The sequence below is a fragment of the Uloborus diversus genome, chromosome 2 (assembly GCF_026930045.1).
Source record: "Uloborus diversus isolate 005 chromosome 2, Udiv.v.3.1, whole genome shotgun sequence".
NCBI classification, from domain to species: domain Eukaryota; kingdom Metazoa; phylum Arthropoda; class Arachnida; order Araneae; family Uloboridae; genus Uloborus; species Uloborus diversus.
Genome location: NC_072732.1, coordinates 178630230 through 178657285, shown reverse-complemented (window position 1 = coordinate 178657285; position 27056 = coordinate 178630230). Strand labels below are relative to the sequence as shown.

At 33.8% G+C, this 27056-nt stretch overlaps 1 protein-coding gene across 1 annotated transcript; it reads right to left on the bottom strand.

Annotated features, from left to right (window-relative positions):
- Nucleotides 1-454: 454 nt before the first annotated feature.
- LOC129216681 (retinol dehydrogenase 16-like) lies at nt 455-26559 on the bottom strand. Its single transcript, XM_054850897.1, has 5 exons — nt 26353-26559; nt 18997-19209; nt 15983-16165; nt 1848-1980; nt 455-866 (listed from the first exon to the last, which is right to left on the bottom strand). Exons 1-5 carry the CDS (start codon nt 26441-26443, stop codon nt 455-457), a joined length of 1032 nt encoding a protein of 343 aa, XP_054706872.1. The 5' UTR covers nt 26444-26559.
- Between the last annotated feature and the right edge of the window lie 497 nt (nt 26560-27056).

Below are 27056 nucleotides of genomic sequence, written 5' to 3'. Positions count from 1 at the left end.
TGTGGGATGTTGTCTGTTGATGCTTTTTCCTATAAAATGCACTGAGTACGTACCCTTTGCCCCCCTCACCTCATGGAAAAGTTTGAAATGACGGTTCTGTATTGCATGGATAATAAATTACATTCACATATATGATGTTGTCCTTAAAGTACCGAGTTCACTATGGGGCAGCATAACATGTCAGCATAGAATGAGAGCTGCTTGCTTACCCTCGAAAAGTACTAATAATGAGTTTTGGTCTTAAAATAGGGAATCTTGATAAAGTTTATGTGAAGGAAGCTACAATATTCAAGCATCTACACTACAACATCCCTTTTCTTGAATAACATGAAGCGTCATCGTAAATTTTATGAGTATCAGTAAAAATAAGGTTTTTTTTTTTAAATTAAAGCAATAATGCTTGTACTTTATTCCTTAATATATGCTTTCTATAATACCTTTATATTAAAATATCTTAAGGAAATATGTTGGCATCATTGCATTCATTAAAGTCAGGTGTTGCTGCACTTACTTTGTTGGCACATTTTGCTTTCTTTACAGCTTCTGGTTTAGCACCCTCTGCCAGCAGACTTGCTTGGTACATTTCTGTCACAGCTGAAGGTAGAGCAAAAAGAAATTTTAAACCGAATTTTTCTGGAAGGTAGCATGGAAAGTACGATGGAAGAGGTTCATGTGCGGTAATGGCGTCTTCAAAACAATCCAACACTTCGTATACTTTGTGACTAGCGCGAGCCAAGACCTTTCGACAACTTTCCTTGAAGGCCATTTTATAGCTTTCTCCATACTCTGATCGAATATCTGGAGAAGCTTTGTTCCAAGTGGATTCCATCAAATCAAATGTAGCCTGTGCTTGAGTAAGTGGAGTCCTTTGAAAAAGGAAATAAACAAATGAAAGAAAGAATTAAGGAAAATATAATTTACAAAAAAATTTTTTTGCTCGGTTTTCATTGTAAATGTGTTTTTAAACAGTCAAAAACACTTTGCTATTTAAATTTAGAACTTCATTAAGGAAAACGTCTGGGAAAGTTTCAGGATGGACCTCCCTTCTGCCTCCCCCACCCGTTTAACGTAAGAAACCAAAAGAATTTAATTTCTTTTAGTGAGATGTTCAGTTATGAAGTAAGTATTTTTAACTAACAGAATGAATGTACATTTTGTGCGTACTTCTTGTTTGGTTAAAAAAAAAAAAGAGAGAATCAAAATAATTTTGGAATTGCTTCAGCAGAATAAATACCGTTGTGCTTGAAAAGTAAACGAATACAAAACAACGTAAAAGGCAAATAAATAATATTAAAAAAAATTATATCTTGATTACGAAGAGATGGTGGATGAACTAGAAGCGCATACGGACCACTTAACTTTGTTATGGGTAGGATTAGCGAAATTGCGTAAAAGCAGTAAAGTCGCTTGTTTCCGCAGGTCCTGGCTGTTACAGAATGAATTGGTTCGTTTTTGCTTCCAGTTCACCCCGCTATCTCTCTGTGGTCAAGCTGTACTTATTTCGAAGTAACCATGGTTTTAAAACAAAGTGCATGTCGCACCAACCTATAAAGCTTATGCTTTATCCTATGCAGGGATCCATAACTCCTTTTGAGTCACCCCTCAAGCATCCTCGTATTAGAAGTAATGTAATAATGTTTTGTGTTACTAGTTGAGAAAATTTAAAAGAAATTAAGATATTTTTTTCCTTCTTGAAGAGTCTGAAAATAAGTGTGAGCAAAATTTAGTAAGACATTATAGTTTGTTATGTACTTCAAATACTCAAAATTGTTGAAAACAGGCAAGAAACAAATGTTTTAATCATTGAAAATTCAGAAATGATTGCCTTAAATTTGAAAAATACTTACGAATAGAAGAACGCTTCTATGCTGCTAACTTTGACTCCCCATTTCATCATCTCTACACGAAGTCCTGTTGTAAAAGATACAGCAGCACTTTTACTCATGCAATATCCCACGTAACCCGGACAGATGAAGCGACCTATAATGAATTTTTCTGTATATAGTTTTACGAATGTTAAGAAAGATAATACTAAAAAGGAATTAATTCATAACCAACCCATATGAGAAAATTAAAAAAACCTATTAATAATTTAAAATTAAAATGAATAAGTAAGTTGGTAAATATTCCGTTTTTAACGAAAGGAAGTATCGAAATATAGTGTTGAAAACCTAAATCGCAGTTCTTGTTCACTAGAACCGAAAAATAACCAAAATTTCTTTTGCTGTAAAATATTGATGTCTATAGCTAATAATGCACAAATATCACTTCGAAAATCGACTTTGGAATGCAATTTTGTAGGGTCGTAGGAGGGGGAGGGGGGAGGGAGCTCTCAGTCGACGATAGGCTATGCAATATAGCTGGTTCCGAGCTATCCAAACCAGTGCTATCCAGCAGGTTCCGAGGGAAAAGCTCTCAAATAACTTAGTGTTGTTTTAAATCAGAGTTTCGTAAAATTTTTTGACCCTTGGACCGGCAACAGCTTTTGAGAAAAATTCAAAGACCGATAATGTGTTCCCTTCTTTTTTTTTCCAAAAAAAAAAAAAAAAACCTTGCATTTGACCGTTAAAATGAGTTTTTTTTATATTTATTTATTTATTTATTTTTAAAGGGCTGGTGAGATTTTCCCCCTTTTCTTTTGCTAAAAAGAAAAAATACTTTTGACTCGAGAACTGTTGAATACTTGTGAAAAAGTAAGCGAACAGCTTCGGCTTTTTTTTTTTCCGTTTATACAAAATAATAATAATAGTAAATTAATTAATAAATATATCGAAAAACTTTACTTAGTGTTAAATAACTGTTAAAAGAGACATTTAAATGCAAAGAATAAGATAAGTAGTTATTGTAATACTTATAGATAAATAACGAACATTGCTGAGAAATCATAGAAAAATATGAAAATTAATCAAAAAATGCGCGTAAAAGATGTCATATTAGACAATAATAATAATATTATTATGGTGTTTTCTTTTCCCTTTCCTTCTTTCTTTCTTTCTTTTTTGCGTAAGGAATATTTTAACGTGGGCGATAAAAACTCTCTGAGGAACGGTACCGATCCGTCGGACCACCAGTTGAGAATCATTGGCTTATCTTATACCATAAGCTGTTTTCTCTGTATCAATATTGCACCGGAGGAGAAGCCACTTTTACAGAGTATTTTTCCATTTATTGAGAGTTATCGTAGCACGTCTTCTTCAGACAAGTGTAAAGCCGCCTCCAATCGAAAAGCTCTCAAGCAATTTAGTGCAGTTTATTTTGTAGCAGGGTCAGGCAGTTTTCTCGCAATCGATACCGCACGGAAGGAACACCCCCTCCCCTCAACTTTTACAAAATATTTTAATTTTTATTAAGAATTGAAGTAGCACGTCCTTTTCAGCTCACGATAGGCTAAGCAAGAAAGCCCGTCGATTCCGAGGGAAAAGTTTTTAAACAAGTGCAGTTTTATATTATAGTAGCAGGGTCAGGTTGTTTTCATTGAATCGATACTGCATCGGAGGAGAAATAAGTTTTACAGAATATTTTTCTTTTGATTGAGAATCATCGTAGCGAGTCAACGGTTTTCAGTCGACGATAAGTAAAGCAGAAAAGACAAACAAATACAAGAGATAAGCTCTCAGACAATTTAATGCAGCTTATTTTGTAGCAGGGTCAGGCCATTTTTTCTGAATCGATAGTGCTCAGCGGGAGAAACGACTCTTAATGAATATTTTTTATTCTGTTGAGAATTATGGCACAACAGGAAGAGGGTTGGCAACAAAAACAGATCGCTAACTCCATAATAGCTGCAAATGTGGCAATAAAAGCTGAATGTCTCCAGAAAATAAAAGGAGGCTCTAGAACAATTACTTACCATCCCCGCCAGACTTAGCATGCTTGATAATTTTCTGATATCTCAAAAACATTAAATATCAGCTGAAAAAACTTATTACTAGGCCATTACCCAGAATTCAATATTACGTCCGGGACATTTCGCTGTCAAATTTCGTAATATTTGTATATTTTTTCACTGTGAAAGCAAAAATAATGTTTTCAATTATTTTCAACCCTTATTTGTATTTTCACAGTAAAAAAAATGCAAATATATATTTTGAAATTTGACTGTAAAATGTTCCGTACATAACACCGAACACTCTGAAATGACCAAGGCCCTATTCCTCAATAGGCAAAATAGGCAGCTGCCTAGGGCGGCAAAATTTTCAGGAGTGGCAAATTTTGCTTTAACCACACATTTTTTAAATGATCTTTTACTCTGGACAGTAAAATATTAGCATTCTTTCATCTCCAACAGAGACAATTTTTTTCTTGTAATTTAATAAGGATTACTTTCTCACATCTCATGAAAATCGAAATTTTTTAAATCATGGCAATAGATCATCGTAAAACAATAAGTGAAGACGAAAAGCGGGTGTCGATTTTAGAAAGTGTCGTTGCGTTTATCTAGTCCAGAAGTCGCAACAAGATTGGAATTTGACTAAGATTTTTAGTGTTCTACTACAATTTATTCGGTACAATTTATTGGTATCTTGGGTTATTGACGTTTATATTCGTTTTTACATTATAATTATTCAAAAATTGTTTTCCGTTAATTGAGTCTCGGAGGCAAATAAAAACGAGGGGTAGGCCAAGGCTGAATGATTTTAATTAAAGGAAACTTATGCTAAATTAAAATCCGAAGAACGAAAAAGAGTCTTCAAAAATGTTTTAAATGTGATGTATATATTTTTTCAAATGGACACTTTTAAATGCGGAAACTTTTGACATTTTGCAACGCACTTCAGTTACAATTACTAATAATATACTATCGAACAGGGAAGAATGAAAAGAGTACAAGTGAGTGAACGTAACAAAAGAGGAAATTAATCAAATCGTTGATTTTTAGACGAAAAAATAAAATAGCAGGATAAAGATGCTGTTATAAATAAAGATGACAACTGATAAAATGGTAAACGTACAAGACATTAAAGTTCATAAAGTTCAATACTCATCAAAGATCCAGCTATATCGATGTTAAATAACAAAGCTAAAGTTTCGATTTCAAAACACGGTTTTATCAAAAGAGCACTAATACGATGTTTTTTTTTTTTTTTTTTTTTTTTTTTTTTTTTTTTTTTTAAGTAACAGAATAAATTCGGAAAGTAATCGTTTTTTTTTTCTAAAATAAAAATATTTTTTAAGCAAACGATGACAAGTAATGAAACAACAAAGAAGTTAGTTAATTCATTCTGAAAATAAACATGCTGTCTTCTGTGAAACATACTAGCATACTTAGCATTCGAGAAAAATCTCGGTTACTGTTTATTTGTTTATTTTCCCATTTTCTATCATTATATTTTCCCTTATAGTCTTAACTCATGTCTACATCATTTTCCAGTGATTCTTCTGCTTTGTCATTATGAGGAAATATTTTAAAACTTCAAAGAATGATACAGAACATGTTTTATGAATCTATAGGGCCACAAAAAAATAATAACCATGCTCTATTGACTGATAATTCTAAATAAATATACATATAGTAAATATTATTTAAATTGGTCTTATGTGAATCGTTTAATTCGCAACTCCAGAGCTTGAATACGCTACCTAGCTGTGATTAACAATCCTACCGAAAAAGGTAAAACATTCCCTTCCACGTGTTTTCTTTGGGGTAAATTACAGGCTTCAGACAGTTTGTGGTGTAGTGTAATTTCAGAAGAATAGAAAAGAAAAAAAAAAGCTTCCCACAAACACGATGAAAAATTATTGTCATTCACAAAGCGTCAAAGAAAGTTATAAGTTTCGGCATTTGTTTGTTTTAACTTTTTCATCCGCCATTAGACAGTAGCTCCAGCGCCCCTATAGTTCATTGAAGTTGCGAATAACTTGCCCAAGAACAGTACTGGAGCCAAGAACCCCCCGATACATAAAATTAAATAATATAAGCAGAAGCGCATCAAGCTAAAATTTTTGGGAGGAGGAAAAGTCTAATTTTAGCGAATGACAAAACACGCATATGAGTAGGGTCTGGTGGGGTAAAGTGGTCATAAAATCGTAGGTTTTCAACTTTGTGTGTGGTGAATAATAAATACAATAAATTCTTTAAACACTTAAACTATTTTTGTTTTTATTTTTACATTGCATTATTAGAGAACACGGTACACTGAGTTTTAGGAAAATAAATATTGATTTAAGTAGCGTTATAACACTTTCTTTTCCCTTTGTTTTTATGACCACTTTACCCCATGGGGTGGGGGAAAGTGGTCATAGCATGGGGAAAAGTGGTCATAGTTAAAAATAAATGCAAAACTATTATAAACAACCCCTAATATTTGTATATTTCGGTTATTTTTCTAGTTACAAGTATATGCACAAGCATATGTGTGTATACACGAGTATATACGTGTCGTGTAAACATTAGTAAACATGTTCATATGTGAGTAGATACATGTATGCATCAGATACATGCATGCATGTGTCTACTGAAGTATGTACGTGTATACTCGAGTATATAAACATGTATACGTGATTACCTACAAGAGTGTATACGTGTCTACACGAGTGTCTACACGTGTCAACACGTGTCACGTGTATGTACGGGTATATACGCGTGTAAACGAACATCATATGAGTGTATGCACTTGTACCTCGAGTATATACGTGCATTCACGAGTATATACGTGTACAGTAGACGTATACACGTATATATAAGTGTACATACACACATATACCGGTATACACGAGGTTAATTCGTGGATACATTCAGTGCGTGTTTGTGCATGTCTACTCACATTGTGAAGCACGAGTATACGTATGTATAAGTGCAAACACGATTATATACCTGTATAGACGTATATATGTACATTTACGTGTATACACCAGTACATGTATGTATACACGAGTATACAAGCTTATATACATGTGTGCCTACAGAGTGAATCCAATGAGAAGCAAAGAATTATAAGGAACTTACGTTCGCTGACGCACTACATGCACAGAAAGCCAGAACCTGATGAAAGCAAAACAATTCATAAATTTGTTACACAAAGATGATTTCACCCAAGATTTTAGTTTTTAAGAAAAATTTAGAGCAGTTGTTAAAAGTTACGGCCTGTAGTAGCTCTAATACAAGCATCGCAACAAAGGCGCAGCGGCTGATGAAAGTTTTTCAAAAGTCTCGTTATTGCAACTGAGCGTGCATTGTGATTGCGACGCACATGTATCACAGGTGCAAGACGCCAATTTCATCAATTCGTTCAAAATTTTCTTGAGACCTAAAATGTTGCGTAAAATTGTCTTTGTGTAATAAATTTTTGACGTATTTTTTTCATCCATCAGTTTCTGGCATTGCGTGCATGTAGCGCGTCGGAATTGTGTTTGTGACCATATGTTCCTTATGATTCCTGCTTCTTATCCTCCCCTCTAACACCTTTTAATAATTTGCCCAAAAGTTTAAACTCACCCTCAATACTTGTATATCACTTGTATATCATCTTGTATGTAAGTGTCTACTTGAGTACGTACGCGTATATACATGTCTACCTGAGTATATAAAGTATTTATATATATATATACGAGTATAAGCGAGCATATACGTGTATAGTCGAATGTATATGTGTATAGATTAAAAATACTTGTAGATACCCATATACGTATTTATTGGTGCATTTATGTGAATACGTCTATATACGTGCCTACACGAGTATATGCGTATGCATACGCATATACTCGTATATTTAACCCCATTTACTGTGAAAACAATACATACTAAGTGAAATTAATATTTAATTTATATCTGCCGTATACTTAATGGTTAAGTGACATTAGAAGAACAATACTTGTTAAGCCTAATATTATGACCACTTTACCCCATCTTACTTAAATTGTTCTAAAAAATTATCTTAAACAGATTCAGCTAACTGCTAATGAGTAAGAGTTCTTGAGACATGTAGAAAGCTTCCTATGCAGTCAATCTGTTCATAATTCTAACAAACAAAATTTCCCAAGGAAGATAAAAGAGGTGTTTAGATTTAAAAACTTTTCATATTCACACAAAATATATTTTTTTTACCGAATAAAATTTTCCCCGTTGTAAAATTTTGTACTCAAAATGTAGTTTCTAACTGCCCTACTCTACAATAAAATTTTCACATTCATTTGAGCAATTATTTCCAAGCTATAGTCATTTATTTGACGAATGAACACTTTACCCCATTGACCACTTTCCCTCACCAGACCCTATATAACATATAATGAGAAGGAAATTTAGGTGTCAATGAAAATTCAATTTTAAATTTTTTTAAAAAGAAATAGAATTTTTATGTTGCAATATTATCTCCAAAATTTCCGAATCGTCAGCAAAATTTAATCGAATAAGGAATTTTTGGGGAATGACTGAGTTCAATTTTTTTCCCCTCTTTTCATGTTTTTCAGTTAAGGAAATTTTACTTCTTTTAGGGGGAGAGGACGGCAGATTTCATATCTGCCAAAGGGCGGCATTTAACTAAATTTGCCCCTAGAAATGACTCGACTGTTATTTCATACAAAAGTTTTCATTGTTTAAAATACTAGGGTCTGGTGGGGGAAAGTGGTCAATGGGATAAAGTGGTCATACGTCAAATAAATGGCTATAGCTTGAAAATAAATGTTCGAATGAATGTGAAAATTTTATTTTAGAGTAAGGCAAATAGAAACTACATTTTGAATACAAAATTTTACAACTGGCAAAATTTTATTCGGTGAAAAAAAATATTTTGCGTGAACATGAAAAATTTAAAAATCTAAACACCTATTTTAACATCCTTGGGAAATTTTGTTTGTTAGAATTAGGAACAGATTGACTGTACAGGAAGCTTCCTACATGTCTCAAGAACTTTTACTCATTAGCAGTTAGCTGAATCTATTTTAGATAATTTTTTAGCACAATTTAAGCAAGATGGGGTAAAGTGGTCATAATATTAGGCTTAACGAATACTGTTATTCTAATGTCACTTAATCTTTAGGTGTAAGGCAGATACAAATTAAATATTAATTTTACTTAATATGTATTGCTTTTACACTAAACGGGGTTAAATATTCGAGTATATGCGTATATATACGCATATATACTCGTGTAGACATGTACATAGACGTATTCACATAAATGGACCAATAAATACGTATATGGGTATCTGCAAGTATTTTTATCCATACAGCTATAGATTCTACTATACACGTATATGCTCGCTTTTACTCGTATATATAAGAACACTTATATACTCAGGTAGATACGTATATACGCGTACGTACTCGAGTAGACACTTACATACAAGCATATGATATAAATGTATACAGGGTGAGTTTACATTCTTGAGGAAATTATTAAAAGGTGTTAGAGGAGAGGATAAGAAGTAAGAATCAATAAGGAACATATGGTCACACACACAATGCTGACGCGCTACATGCACGCAAAGTGAGAAATTGATGAATGCAAAGAAAGTCACAAATTTACATATGCTATATATATATATATATATATATATATATATATATATATATATATATATATATATATATATATATATATATATATATATATATATATATATATATATATATATATATATATATATATATGTGTGTGTGTGTGTGTGTGTGTGTGTGTGTGTAATAATACAATTTTATACAACATTTTAGGACTTAAGAAAGTTTTAAAGCGATTGATGAAATTTGCGGTCTTCAGCTGTAATACATGCGTCGCATTCACAGATCTCTCTCTGTTACAATAACGAGACTTTTGAAAAACTTTCATCAGCCACTGCGCCTTTATTGTATGTGTGTATTAGAACTACTAGAGACCGTAACTTTCAACAACTGCTCTAAATATTTCTTAAAAACTAAAATGTTAGGTAAAATCATCTTTGTGCAGCAAATTTGTGCCCTGCTTTGCATCCATCAGTTTCTGGCTTTGTGCGCATGTAGCGCGTCAGTGATTATAACTTCCTTATGATTCTTTGCTTCTTATCCTCCCCTCTCACACCCCTTTGATTATTGCCCAAGAGCTTAGATTCACTCTGTAGGCCGACATGTATATAAGCGTATATTCTCGTGTATACATACACGTACTTGTTTATACACGTAAATGTACGTATATACATCTATACAGGTATATAATCGTGTTTACACGTATACATGCGTATATACTCGTGCTTTCATATTATATATACGCGAGTAGACACGTACCCAAACACGCACTGGATGTATCCACGAATTAACTCGTGTATACCCGTATATGTATATATGTACACTTATATATATGCGCATATACGTCTACTATACACATATATACTCAAGTATGCACGTATTTTCTCGAGATACAAGTGCATACGCGCATATGATGTTCGTTTATACCCGTATATACTCGTATATACACGTGACACGTACATATATGTGACACGTATATACATGTGAAACGTATGTACTCATGTAGACACGTATACACTCCTGCAGGTAATCACGTATACATACTTATATACTCGTATATACACGTATATACTTGAGTAGGCACGTGCATGCATGTATCTGATGTATACATGTATCTACTCATATAGGAACGTGTTTACTCGTGTATAACACGACACGTATATATTCGTGTATACACGCATGTACTCGTGATTATACTTGTAACTATAAAAACAACTGAAATATACAAGTATTAGGGTTCTTTATAATGATTTTGCATCTATTTTTAACTATGACCACTTTACCCCATGCTATGACCACTTTCCCCCACCCCATGGGGTAAAGTGGTCATAAAAACATAGGGAAAAGAAAGTTCTATAAAACAAGTAAAATCAATATTTATCTTCCTAAAATTTAATGTACCGTGTTCTTTAATAATGCAATGTAAAATAACAACAAAAAAAGTTGAACTGTTTAAAGAATTTGTTGCATTTAGTATCCACCTAATTTGAAAACCTCAGTGGCGTAGCGTAGGGGGGGGGGCAAAGGGGGCACTAGCCCCGGGTGGCAAATTCTGTAACACTACATTAACATCGAAAAGGCTTTTTTTTAAATTAAGACAGCACTTTGCTTGGGATGTATTACTAAATTAACATCAAAAACGTTTTTTTTACTCTTCAGTTCTAACTTGTGTCAGGAAATTTTTCTCATTGAGGCACGAGCACAAATTACTGGATGCTGACATGCATGCGGACTATTATCACTGGCTCACTGGCGCTGACATAAAGAGACGAGAAGTGAGAGGACAATCTCGTTGGAGAGGATTATAAATCACAAAGATCGACAAGCAGGCAGGGACGAACTGGATCCCCCAATAGGGGGCCAACCTTTACTACCAAAAGGCACGAAAGAATTGAGGCTCAAGGGCGCAAAGGTTTTAAAGGTGCAAAAATAAACGAAAGCGCACAGGTTTGAGGGCGTGAAAAAACGAAGGCGCACAGGTTCAAGGGCGCCAAAAATAAATAAATAAAGCAAACGAAGGCGCACAATTTTGAGGGAGCCAAAAAAAACGAAGGCACACAGAGGACGTTCTAGGGCGCATCGGCTTGCAGAGGCCAGTCCGCCTCTGCAAGCAGTCACTGCCTTAACTAACGTGACTGCGCCTCCACGTATTTCCCTTGACGGGACTAAACGAGCTGATGTGTGCCTCACATGACTTCCTTTTACTCCATTTTAATGTCATTTTCCCATTATTGGCAATTTTAATGTGATTCAATAGTTTAATCTCTAAATATTAAAAACGATGGCCAAATTAAAACCAGATAAAAAAAAATCGCCAAATTTTCCGCCAAGTTGGCGACAAAACTTGGCGACCAAAAGACTGGCGATATATCGCCAAGTGTCCGCCAAATTGTAACACCACTTAAGTTTGCATTGATATTAACAATGATTTCCCCCCAAAAAGGTGCAAAAGACCCCCTTAGGAACATCCGAAAGCAACCAAAAGGGGAGGTGCACAACTAGACCCCACTACGAGTCTATGTACCAAATTTCAACTTTCTAGGACATACCATTTTTGAGTTATGCGAGATACATACGCACATACGCACATACGCACATACGCACATACGCACATACACACATACGCACATACATACAGACGTCACGAGAAAAGTCGTTGTAATTACCTCGGTGATGGTCAAAATGGATATTTCGCGTGTCTATACATTCTTAGGCACTTTTCCGCATGTGGTCGAATCGAAAAAAAAACTCAACATTCATTTGGGGGTGAGCAAAATGGAAATTAAGGGCGATTTTTGAGTGAAATTTTTTTCGCGAATACAATACTTCCTTTTTTGTAAAAGGAAGTAAAAACTTTATGCGCCCTCGGGGTTTTTTTTTTTTTTTTTTTTTTTTTTTTTGCGCCCTCGAACCGTTTTTATGTTGAGCAATCACGATTGCTTATTGTTCTTACTTGACTGTTTTTGGCGTTCCTTTGATTTTTCCCACCGCCACCCTCCGCACCATCACCGTCGACGGGCTCCTCACAATGCTGCACCTCTAGCGAAAGCCGTCTCCACGTTGCATCAATATTCTACACTTACACGCATACATACACACACCTGCACAGACACACACACACATATACATATATACACCTACACAAACACATGCACACACACATACAAACACATACACACACGCATACATACAGACATCCACACACAAATACATACACACACACATACACACAACTACCCACACATTCATACCTGCACACAGACACAAACACATATGCCTACACACACATTCATACACACAACTACCCACACACTTATGCCAGCACACAAACACAAACACACATGCCTACACACAAACACATACCCCCACACACAAACACGCCTACATGCACACACTCGTGATTGCGAAAAACATAATTTTAATTCAAGATGTCAAAATTCAAATTATTATTATTTTTTTTTAATTTTATTTGTGCTTTCGAACGTGTGCGCCTTCGGTTTTTTTTTTTTTTGCGCCCTTGATCCTGAGCTCCCTCCCCCCTTTTTTTCCGCTCTGAAACATTAATTTTTTTTTTTTTTTTGCGCCTTCAAACTTTTTTTTTTTTTTTCATTTTATTGTATTCGTGCCATCAAACGTGTGCACCTTTGGTTTTTTTCCTCTTTTTTTTCACGCCTTCCTCGAACCTGTGCGCTTATTTCTTTGTGTGCCCTCAAACCTGTACGCCTTCCGGGGGGGGGGGGTCTCTCTTTTTTTGCGTCCTTGAACACGTGTGCCTTCGGTTTTTTTAATCTATTTTTTCCTTGCGTTCTCAAACTTAGGGGCCATTTACTGATTATGTAAGGTTAATTTTGGCTATTTTTGACACCCCTCCCCCCATGTGAGGGTAAGTAAGATCCCCCCCCCCCATCTTACGTAAGATTCCATTTCATTTTTCAAAATAATAAAATAACTAATCTTACATCACTGGAATCGTTATTAAATTCACTATTATTAATTATTTTTTAAAAACCACTTTGTGCAAAGAAATATTTACTAAAAGGAACCTAGACTGCATGTTTTTTCGACAAATATCTTTTGTTTATGGTGCGATATTAATTAAAATTAAGACATGCCATGCACAGTGTGATTCTTCTATTATATTATACACTATTCATTCTTGAGAAGCAAGTAAAACACAACTCATTCTAATACTTTTTTACCTTCCAGGATTAAATGAAATATGATCCCTGCAAAACCACTTGACCGCGCGATTTCTAATGTAAAATATCGACTTGGAAAATATTACGTAAGAATAGGTCTGACCCCCACTCCCAGTAAAGGTATTCAGAGATTTTCCAAACCCCTCCCCCTCGGGAACCCTTACGTAAATGATGAATGACTACTTATGCGTCCTTTTTTTTTTCTTTCTTTCTTTTTTTTTGTGCTCTGGGACGTGTGTGTCTTCGTTTTCTTTTCTTTGTGCCTTCCCCTCGAATATGTGCGCGCATGTTTCTTATTGCTCCCTCTCAAACCTGTGCGTCTTTTTAAAATTTTCATTTGGCCCTTTGAACTTGTGCGCTTTTGTACCTTTTTTTTTTTTTTTGCGCCCTTTGAGGGTCATTTTTGGTGCCCTTTTAGTGGACCCAGTCCGTCCCTGTAGAAAGATCCATTTTTGGGTCCAAAACGTAAATTTCGAATAAAGAAAGAACTATTCATCGAAATTTTCCCGAAAATGTCTATAAACCTTCCCAGCAAATCTGAAAATTTTAACGAAATCGGTCCGGCAGTTTCTGAATTTACCCCGTACATATACATTTGGATTTTGTGTTTTATTTATGTAAAGAAGATACTGATGCTAAATTATAAGCACACTTATTTCATTCGTAATCTTCAGTAAGATCGTAACTTCAATAAATATATATAATCCGTGAAGGTTTGTGAAGATCTGTGATGCGACTTATATGCAACATACGGTGCTTTAAGATTAATTATTTTTTAAATTTATATTTATTTCATTTTAGTTATTTATTTATTTATATTTATTTTTAGTTATTATTTTTTTTTCCAACCTGAACCCTTTTCCGGACATGGGGCTCATAGAAATGAAGCCGATACTTGGATTTTACATCGAAAAGTAAATGATTGTACATCAAAAAGTACAATCGAAAACAAACTGTGGAAAAAAGAAAAAAAAAATTATGATGATTTTTTAAATGTTTTAGGGGGTCTTACCACCCTGAGAGGGTCCCTCCTTGCTACAAATGCTCATCTTTTTAAACTTTTCTTTTCTCTATTCCCCCAGAAGAATGTTAACGATTAATATAATGTCCCCCCCCCCCCACTCGAAATAAAATTTTGGCTTAGAAAAAATTTGGAGGGGGAGGAGGTTGATCAAAAGAACTCCAAAACGGGGGTGGGTAATATGGGGAAATAGTGGTCATATTTGCAAATTTTGAACCCAATGCAACTAAATCTGCAGGGTCTCTTCCCAGAGGCCAGCAGTGTATATTTGCAGCGTTAATTTTATTTTTTTTTTCAGCTTCTTGGGTCATCGGACCCTTTAAGGCCGTGCCACCCCCCCCTGCACTGCAGATAATGCGGGTACGCAAATCCGTCCCTGCGTATTTCGATTCTGGGGGTTATTTTAAAAAACGACATTTTATGCAACATTTCACAGAAATGACTCATACAAAATCGATATTGATAGTGTTGATTAAAGAATTTCCGTTGATAAAAAGTAGAAAATTAAAATTTTAGGTTAAAAAAAAAGTTTTTTCAAGTATAAAAACAAAATTTATCAATCAGGTAATTTATAATCATATTTTTTCTTCTTCTTCTTTTCAATAAAAGGTTTAAGAAATACTATACCAGTATACACAGTTTTAGATCATGTTTTAAATGTTTTTATCTTGTTAAATTATTGTCTCTCATAATGCAATAATTTTTGAAAAATATTTATTAAAATATTTTGATCAACAGTATTTTCTGTTGAAGTAAGATTATATTAAAATGTAAAACATGTTTCAAATAATAAAATCTTGTTTTCATTCTGTAAAATATTAATCATGTCATTTTTTTGTTGTGTATGTGTGGGGGGGGGGGGCATACAGCAGGACAATGTAAGAGGGGCGGCAAATTTGGTGCCTGCCCCGGGCGGCAGAAACCTACGCTACGCCGCTGGAAAACCTACGATTTTATGACCACTTTACCCCACCAGACCCTACTCTTTAGAAAAGAACATTATATTTTTAAAGTCCTTGTTATCATTTATGATATTTTTATAATTTTTAATCTTTTTCTCAAAGTCCTTGTTTTTCTGAGACATCATGTTGCTTCAGCGTATAATTAAATTTATTTGCTTTTGTTTTGTTTTATTGTTCTCAAACTTTTGTTTTAATTTAATCTACCTTTTGAAGTCAATGACTTGGAGTGCGGGTCTTCCCTCGTTTTTACTTCACATTCACGTAGTACATAATATGTATATGTCGCATGCTTACGAAACATATACATTGTAAAATATAATGACTGCGACAAATGTTAGAAAATTTTAAGATAATAAACTAATTACCACATATGCTGGTATTATTGACTATTCGTCCTTTGCATCTCTTCACAAAAGGTAAGAATGTCTTGGTCACTTGAAGCATTCCGAAAGTGTTCACTTCAAAAACTTTTCGAAACTCGTCAACAGGCGTCCAGTCAACTTCTCCGCTCTGACTGATGCCGGCATTGTTAACTATTGCCCATAAATCTAGAAATAATGTGAGCATAAATAAAGCATTACAGATAATATAGTGTAGCTCTGATAAGTTGAGCTTTGACCTTGACAGTGTTTACCTCTCTTTGGCGTAAAAGGGAAGTTTAAGGGTTGCTTTTGTAGTAGTTTTTCACTACTCAAACCTAACACATCCTTTTTTCACTGAACTCCGCAAAAAGAGGTAAGCATTGAAAAGGTCATAGCTCAACTTATCACAGCTGCACTATATATTTGAAGAAAATATTCCATGTCAGCATAAATAAAGTAATATAAGTGGTACACTTGTGGAAAGTATTACATGCAAGTACGTATTACGTTTGTTCAACGTAAAAAACAGCCCCATTTTTGAACCGATAAACAAAACAAATATGTTGCTCCATCATAAATTACAAAAAATCAAATCTATTTCACAAAGTTAAACTAGCCTCAAAACGTATGTAATGAAGCTGACAAAATCTGTAATAAACTTTGAAGTAATAACTTAATTGAGCTATAAAGCTTTTTTTTTTTTGAGGCAAAAGTAAAAATGAAATGCGAAATAAACTTTTGCGTAGAATGATAGAAATCAAAGTAAATTTTGAAAGAATGTTACAGGCTCTTCATGAAATAAACTTCAGTTTTTTTTTTTTTGCCGTAGAATGGTTTTAAATAATGTTTAAAAATAGTTATCTAATTTGAATCCAAACGTGTATGATACATTTTTGATTCATAATTCTTTTCTTTTTTTCAATTAGGTTATTATTGCTAACTAGAAAGTCGCCCGTCAAGGTATGACGGGTGAAAATTGCTTTTACTCTTGTACATTTGAACGAAGTCATTGCCTGTTTGATGATATTTTGATAGTTGAAATTGTAACCCTAACTCCAGTGGATTAACCCTAAACTCCAGTAGGTAGCGTTCATAGTTGACCCCTTTTTCGTTTCTTCATTCCCCTGAAATGACGGTTTCACCAGTAAAACAGTTAAGTTACCGGATCGAGTTCGGCCTTTTCACAATAAAGCTTTTCCCTGCATGTTAAATATTACCAAAACATATTATCAAATTATCATGCCGTGGAGCGAGTTTCAGTGTTGAAACTCCTGGGTTACTCAATCATTGGCTATTATATATATATATATATATATATATATATATATATATATATATATATATATATATATATATATATATATATATATATATATATATATATATATATATATATATATATATATATATATATATATATATATATATATATATATATATATATGAGCATATGGCTTTCAAACTATGAATTCTAGACAAGCTTTTGTTTACAAATAAACCAGTGACTGATTTTCATATACACTTGCTTAGCTTGTTCACTAAGTGTAACCAAAACTTATTAATGCTGCAGGTGAAAAAATATTATGAAATTTAATTTGTTAGAATTAATTTTACTTCCTGCAGAAATTTCTTATGGAATAATTGTTTCACATTTTAGGTGTTATTTTAGCTACAAAAGCTGATGCGACTTATTTTATCCCAAACATTTTATAAGTTACTGAGACAAATTTTAAGAAAAAAAAAAAAACATTTAAAAAATTTGCTATTTAAAAGCAAAACTGTTTTAACTCTGTAAGTGCTTTTTTGTTTTATCTTACTTAATTTCGTGATTTTTGACCTATGTTTAAGATAAAAATACGTACTTTTGCTCTCGTCTAAAAAGATGTCCGTTGAACATTTTTAAAAGAAGTATTTTTTTATTATAAGCACAACTATTATTGTAGTGCAAAACATGATTTCATATATTTTTAACTTTATTTTTATTAGTATTAATTTGTTGGTAAAACTTGTTATTCTAAAGTCTTATATCAAAGAGTTGCTTACCTTTGTGTTTGTTTTTCTGTTTTTTACTTTAACATGACTACCCTCATCCTTAGTTCTTGCTAATGGGAACGAAAAATGATATATGGCCTCATCTGGCAACACATTTTCACTAATTCTAGAACTTGATACAAGTCACAAAGTATGCTCCGGCCCTACATTAATTTGATAGTAATTGAAAGTGGAATTTTGTTTCAGTAGTTGTCTTGTTTTCAATAGTTGTTAGAATTGTTTTGTTCAGGATTTTTGTAAAATAATGTAAAACACATTTTTTTATCTTTATTGAGCAATCACGATTGCTTATTGTTCTCACTTGACAGTCCTTGATGTTCCAGTTCCTTTTTCAGCTTGGAGCAGGCCTGCAGCACCACCGTCCACCGGCGGCGGCGCGGCTGGTCCTGAGCACTGTCCCCCGGAATCCACTTTTGCTGGGCGGTGGCGTCCATGTCCTACACACGTATGCTCATACACACTCGCCTACGCGCGCACGCCTTTACACACATACACACGCCTACGTGCACACTCGTAAGCCTACACACACACGCACACAACTATATACACGTAAGCACCCAGGAGGAGGGACATGCTTGGGCGGGGGAGCCATTTCTAGAAACAATAACTCTAACCAGTAGAATCTTGTCGCAACTCGTGATTGCGAAAAACATAATTTGAATTCAAAGTTTCGGAATTCAAATTACAGTTAATTTTTCTCTCTTTCTTTCAGTTATATCTACTTTGAGGGCCTTTTTATTGCTCACACAACTTGAAAATCGAAACGTCAGATTTCACGTCAAATGTAACCGCAAACTGTTTATCATAACTAGTTTGGTGCATTAGATTTAAAAACCGAACTAAATGGTTTCTGAATGGCAAATGTCAAGGCAATTTTAAATTGACATGAAACTCTTTCTTTTGCAATACTTTCGTCATCATAAGAAGCGAAAAAAATAGAAACAAAAGTAAAAATTGCGGTTTACCATTTTGTTTTAAATGTTGTTCAACAAATGCTTTTGCTTTCTGGATGCTGTCATCGCTCGTCACGTTCAAAGGAACTACTTTCAATCTTTCCGAACAGCTGTCAAGCAATTTCTTGGCTCCATCAGATTCCGGCAGCAAGCAGCCAGCGAAGACAAAATAGCCTAATTTGTCCATTCGCTGTGCAAGCATGTGTCCAAATCCAGAGTCGCACCCTGCAAAAATGACGTGGAGAGGAGACAGGAAAATAAGTTTTAAAAAATTGGACCTGCCAATGTGAAAATCAATAAAAATTATGAAAAAAATGTAACCTTATTGTACGTATGATATTGCAATCATTCAGGTTAACACTGATTATCTATTTTTCTATTTTAACAGCTCCACTCATATTGGATCATGTTATTGCATCGGTTGACATACAGCTAAAGAAAATTTCCTCGAGTAGCATGGTTGCTAAGAACTAAGAAATTATGCTTCTCAAAATCATTTACAATGATTGCATTCAATATCCTGGTTGTCACATCCAGATACTACAGTTTCGTCCTTGAACCTTGCAAGAGTTACAGAATGGGGTTGTTTCCTTCAGTCAAAAGTAGAACTTTTAGTCACTGAAATTGATAGAATAAGCAAAAAAAAAATAACATAGACATAGAAAATACTTTTATTTTTCCAACAGTTATTTTTTAATTAATTTTTTGAACTGTCCGATTTTTCAAACAAGGCGTGATCTTGATGACTTCACAAATAATGCTCTTTGGCGCATCTTTGTACCCCGTTTCCACGTTATGATAATCAAGAAGCGAATTAAAAGTGCGCTCTATGCTTGCTATTAACCATATTGTTGCCAATACACGTGAGTAAAGATGCGAATTAAATATTTTGCTCTATGAATGGCAACGCAGAATTGCATTTCATCATTTGTGATGTCATCGGCAAGAAATGTAAACAATGAAAGCGCACCGATTTAAGTAATTTTTTTTTAAATATTAAACAAACAAATTATTTAAAAATAGTTAGATCCTATGTTTTTAAGCATGTTCTTTCAGAAAAATACTTTTAAAATTTTGGAAACGACTCCATTATGCACAGCCCCTCTTGCCAAAGCCACCTTACATTACTCTCTCTCCCTTTGGATTGCATTATTTTTGACAAATTTATATAAGATTTATTATGATGTGATTTGTGCCATCTTTTCAAAACAGCAGTTATTGGATTTTTGTACAATAGTGTTTTGAATGCACTTTTCACTAAGTAATTTTCTAGTAACTGGTTTTCTTTCTTTCTTTCTTTCTTTTTCCGAACAATCACATTGCTTATTGTTCTCGCTTGACTGTTTTGAATTCCTATGATTTTATTTCCCCCCAACCGCCTCTCTCTGCAGCACCACCGTCGACCGGCCCCTCCCAATGCTGCTCCTCTAGCGAGCAAAGTCTCCAGGTTGCGCCCATATCCAACATACACACGCATACATACACACACATACACACACACTCATGCCTGCACACAAACACACACGCACACATATATACACACATTCATGCCTGCGCACAAACACAAACACACACACATACACGCACACACTCGTGATTGCGAAAAACATAATTAGAATTCCAGATGTCAAAATTCAATTTTTTTTTTTTGTGTGTGTGTGTGTGTGTAATCACGAACTGCTCATTATTCTCGCTTGATGAAAGTTGATATTGCTTTGATTTTTCAAGTTACAATGACAACAAGAATAAATCCAGCTCGTTTTTCAATATATATTAAGAGGACAACTTTTTGTCGCGATAGTTATAAATCGTTTCCGTTCATACAAGGCTTAGCTTAAGCATAAAACTTTACTCTGAAAACTCCACTGTCCACCGGGCTTCACCAGTGGCATCACTCTTGGGCGATAGCGTATATTCCCCCCGCCCCATGCACACGTCTGCCCACGCGCACACACGTGCTTGCACACACATGCTTGCACACACACACACACACACACACACACACACATGCCTGCACACACACACTCGTGATAGCGAAAAACATAATTTTAATTCAAGATGACAAACATTCAAAATTTCCTTTTTTTTTTGTCTGTACTGCTTACAATTAAACTGATAGTGCTTCGTAAAAATTACTTTTAACTGCCCTCATATGCATATATTTTATCATAATTTGAAGGAAAGCGCTTCCTGACTGAAAACAGACAATACACACGAATATTTAAATCGTTCTTTTTCCGAACTTTCCTGAATTATCTTTCAAAGGGATTCTTTTTTATAATTATATTATAATATTCAATTTAAATGTGTGCGTGAGCGTTCAAAACAACAGTATTTAACATGAGTTTCCAGAGAAAGAATTATTCAATATAGAATTTGAATATTTCCTTAACTTAATACCCCTCAATTTAAAATGCACCGTTGAAGAAAACCGAAGAAAATTGCTTTTATTGTTCGTAAAAATCTCGAAAAAGATTTGTTCTCTTTATTGAACATAAGTAGTGATTGTCCATTGACAAAGTGATAAACACATAGCAACAGCACTTAAATTTGTTTTTTTCTTTTGCTAATTTATTAAAACGAAAAAACTCGTGTCTCTTTTTTGTTCATTTGAATATGTATCTCACGCTCTATCAAGGAAAATCTCTTCTTGTTACGGCTATTTATTGACAAGCTGCGTGCCGTGTGTGTGTGTGACTTACAAAATCCTTTTCTTGATTTTTTTCTCTTCCTTTCAATCTTTTTTCCCCCCCTTTTTTAAGAGAAGTGTGACTGCTTCTTGTGACCAAGGGGAGACCCTAAGCCTCTCTGGTAAATAGGGGACAGTAGGAAGGGATGGGACACCTAAAGAATACGTAAAATAAACATTGTTTTTAATTTCTGCCATTGTTTCAACAAATGGAAGAGTCATAGCATAATACCGCCGTGGAGAGGTAAACAGCAGTATCTGCAAAAATGAGTTTTCGAAGTATTTGTAGAACGCGTTTTGGATTCAGTACTAACAATAAGGAAATGTTGGAATCAGACGTGTCTTATGCACTTTTTTTTCAGTGGAAACCAAATAAGCAAGCTTCTACTACAATAAAACTAACACACAATAGATGACAAAAATGCAAAAAAAAAAAAAAGATGAAAAACTTTACCTGCCTATGGCAGTATAGGTTGTAGTATATAATTTTAGCTACAGAGTTAGGAAATATGATTTTTTCATATCACCAGAAGTAAATCTTTTTCAATGTAAGTACTCAATCTCATTCTTTAACGTTAACATTATTGTTTTTAATGTTTTACACATTTAATAATTGAGGTGTTTACATTCAAAACGGATTATATCCAATTTTACATTTTTTTGGTAAAACGAAAAAAAGTTTTACTCACAAACACTAACTTTTAGAATTTCGAATTTCTCACAATGTTTTGGTAGAATAACAAGTGACTATTGGCATACGTCTAGGAATTCTTCCTCAATTTTACCAGACCTAAATTGCCAATTTTATTTTGGATAAACCATTTTGGGATACCCTTTTGGTGTAAAACAGTGGATATAATCCCTTTTGCAAAAAAATCTCGCATTTTCTTCAGAAATAAACTCTATTAGATTGGAAAAAAATGTTGAACATTTTTTAGCATATATTTTTTTTAACTCTGCTTTATTCTTTCTTACTTACTTTATTCCTTTCATTAAACATTTCAAAAAAAAAAAAAAAAAAGACTTTCGATCCAATTTAATTATGAACTATGAAACCACCCAAGCCGATTCAAATAGCAACGTTGCAGGTTTTAATTAATATTAATCGATCATAATTTTTATCACAACTATATATATATATATATTTATATTAATCACAATTTTTATCACAACTAATCACAATTTATTCATTAATTAATCAAAACTTGATAGAAATATTAATTATTTAATATTAATTTAGTAATCACGACGGGTATCACACTTGATTGGAAACGCTCAACCAGTGCTTCGCTCCGCTATATTATTTGTTAACTACTTTTGAGAAAGAAGTGGCAAATTCAAAATTGGATATGTGCCCTTTTGATATGAAAATGAATAAGTGTTTACCGGTAAATAAGGGATAAGTTCCACTTTGCTTTAAAAGACCTGGTGAGAAATAAGGGGATGGATATACACCGTTTAGGTGGTGAAACCAATGTTACGCATTTTTTAGCAAGAGATGTAAACCATTTCGAGAAAAAAGAAATTCATGGGTCGATAGGGCTTATATTAGAAATTCTGAAAACGAAAAAAAAAAACATTTTTCCCAAAAATGGATACAATCCATTTTAAAAGTAAACTCCTCAATTGAACTTTAATAAAATAGTTAAGTTTCACCTGAAATGTAACTACTGTAAAAGGAAGCTACTAGTAATAACCGGCTGTTCATAAATAATGTCCCACCTGCCGTAAAATGTCACCTTATCCTCTCATCCCCTCTACTTTTCTCATGTTATGCTCTTTATCATTAGTATGTTTTCATTAAAAAAAGTTTGATGTCACACTTTATCTTGCCCCCTCTTTCCCCTCCCTCGTTACCTTATCCCCCCCTTACACATGTCACGTTATGTTTCATTGACATATTTTCATTAAAAAATGTGCTGTCACACTACATGTTAACCCCTCTCTCCCCCTTGTTGCAAACTGTCACACTATCATGGACCCCCCCCCCTCTCTCCCCTCAAAGCGTGACATCATTTGTGGACGGAACCTAAGCCAGTTTATTGAAATTTTGTGTATAAGGAAGTGTGGGAGATATGGCTCATTGTGGTCCCATCACCCCTTTAATGACTGAAACTGAATACGTATGCTTGTATATAGGAATATATACAGTAAAACCTGTCTACAACGATACTGTTGGGACCTGAAAAAAATATTGATATAGACAGTTTATCGTTGTAGACAGTTTGATTATTTATGCTAAAATTTTGCTGGGACCAAGGAAAATATCGTTATAGGCAGGTTAATTGTTATAGATAGTATTGTTATGTACAGGTTTCACTGTATGCTATTTTTGGACAAAAGAGACATTGTTACAAAGTTTCCCCGTCAAAAATGGTTTGAAGCAGAGCAATATTTCTTATTGGATGGGGACATATTATTAAAGTATAATGTTAGATAAAACAGATTGTATCAATATTGTATAAACCTTATTACGTAAGTGATACATTGCTTTTGCCATTATACATAATGCTTTTGAAAATTATGTTTTAATTTCCAAATACATAGTCCATCCCTCCCTTATGTAAGTAAGGGATGAGCATTGGGCACCCTAACCGCTACGGCGGCTAAATACCAAGCTCGTTATTTCAAAATTTTCCGAGGGCAGAGGGGTGGGGATAAATGGTCTCTGTTCAATGCTTTTTATCTAGAAAAACAACGAAATGAGTACAAAAATGCCTAACTTCATTATGCTTCTAAAATTTGGAGGGGATTAGTTGACCCCTCCCCGGGGTCTGACCAATACATGTAATATTGAGTTTTTATTTTCCCTGTAAAAATATTTTAAACAAATTGAGCAAAAAAAAAATCAGGTTTCTGTGAATCAAATATGTTTGATCATTAGCACAACCAGAATTTTCTCGAGTGGGGGTCATAACATTTTTTACATGTACATATATTACTGTAATAGGATTATAAATATGGCTTAAATATGCGGGTTCTAGATTCGACTCACCTCCAAACCACTCTAGCTGTGCATCTAGGTTTAAGAGAAGATAAGTAAAATAATATGCAACACTCAATCATCTCATTATTTGAAGTTTTCCAAAACATATATATATATATATATATATATATATATATATATATATATATATATATATATATATATATATATATATATATATATATATATATATATATATATATATATATATATATATATGGATTTCTTTTCTAGAAATAAAAAATGACCCAAGCAAAATATAAAATTTATGAAACCATATTTCAACCTATTTAAAACAAGCAAAAGCAGTTTCGATTAAAGATACAAACTGCTGCACTATTTTGGAATGCTGCTGACACCTTAAAAATGATATGTTGAATTCAAGGGCAAAATCTGAAATTTAGAGAGCTTCTTCTAAGCTTCCGATGATTCTTCTTCGAGTAGAATCATCCAACGATGCCTAAAACATAGGCAGTTCGATCAAAGAATGAGAATTTCTGTTTCCTCCTTCCCCTCTCAGTGAACGAACATATCGCAATTTTTTTCTGAAAATATGGTTACAACAGTTTTTTTCTTTCACATGAATTTGCAATAGTAAATTTTTTCTACACATTTTCAAAATGAAAACAACAAGACTTTGTCCACATGTTCATTTACTGAGTTATTTCCTCTTTTTTCCCTTTCAAACGACCTCCCCCCCCCCAAAAAAAAGAACCCCCCGTTTTAGAACGATGAAAGTTCTCCCACTTTTTTTCTTACTAATCACACAAACCAATTAAAATGTTTTTATTGGCCTGTACTAAATACTGCAGTATTTAAAGACGTTATGAGTTTCTGGAAATTATATTGAGCTTACATAGTGCATGAGTGACATAGTGTGCGGAAAATGTACACTTGTACATTTTGCGCACACTATGTCAGAAATTTCAACTTCATAATTTCGCTATGTATCCTTTGATTTCACATCTAACGAGAATTCACGTTGCTCGGCGGTTGTCTAAAGTTCTTTATATTAGTGCGTGTTTTTATTTCACACGATGTTTTTCGTCCTCCAATTCGTACATTTTGCATCTTCCCTATTATTAGACGACTTTGTTGAAAATAATATTCATCCTTCAGTTTGACCCATTAATATATTTTTTGATATTTTGTGTAAGGATTCCGGCGAGTGTAATTTGCGGCTGACGTCTCCTTTGCCGTGCTAAACGCAAAAGTCGTATATGCATTTTATTTTTTTCAGAATTTAGTTATTGTCAGTAGGTAGTTTTTGAAACATTTTTTTAAAACTAAATACATTGTCTTACGGTCATTTGTGAATGGGAAATATTTTTTTAAAAAACTCTGAAAAGGTGGCATTAGAACTAACTAATGGAGTTTAAAAACTTTAAAAAGTTATTTCTCATTTTAAGCTCAGCTGCACATACCACTTTTGTGCTTAGCATGGCCGTAGCTCTCCATTTTTATGATATGACTGGAGTATTACTTCTGTAGAAAGTATTGCTGGAGCATGTGCGGTCGCAAAGTTCGCATTTGCTAAGGACCCAAATGTATTGTGACTTGAGGAAATGGGCTCATTATTACCATAAATCTGGAAATGGTCACCTTTTATAAAGTCAATTTTTTCTAGGGGTGGTCTGTAAAGAAGTTTAACTACATAAAATCGCTATACATGAAACATTACCAAAAACCTTACCTGTAATAAGAATCGCTTTGTTTTTAGGAGAAATCTTCTTGTACAGGAAATACCTCCTGGTGACAGTCATCAACCATTCTGCAAGTCTCATTATTATAATGGAAACTGAGAAACTCGCAAATATCTGATAAAGAACGGGTGCTGCGAATAAAAAACTCGAAATAATCGCCACTGCGAGCACAAAATTTGAAAAATTACGAAAACCCATCTTTTTTTTTTTTCAAAACTAGCTGTTAGATTCCGACTTGAAGCACATCACTGAACAAATGAAAACAGTTCCCTTCGGAAGATTAACAATGCAGGAATGATGTGTTAGTAGAGAGTGAGCGAAAAACCTGAATTCCTAGTTTTCCTTTAAGGAAATCTCCCGTTTCTCAGTTTTCCACTTGAATTGTTTTTTCCTATTTAGAAATATGATGTGAAATGCCCAAGTAGCTATTTCAAGAAATTAAACTTATGAGACTTTCATGTCGAGGAACTGTAAACAGGTAATTATAAGATAAGGGTTTTTTTTTCTTTTTTTTTTAGTGTCTAAGAAAGATGTTAAGGGTTAGTGAGTTAGAGAAAAAATCCCGCCATAAAAAAATCCAGTCATTAAAAGTTGCACTGAATTAGTAGGTTTCCTTACATGTTTTAATTAAATTGAATTCATTTCAAGGTTGTCGTTCCTCTTAATGAATTTAAGCTGTGTTTTTAATTATTCT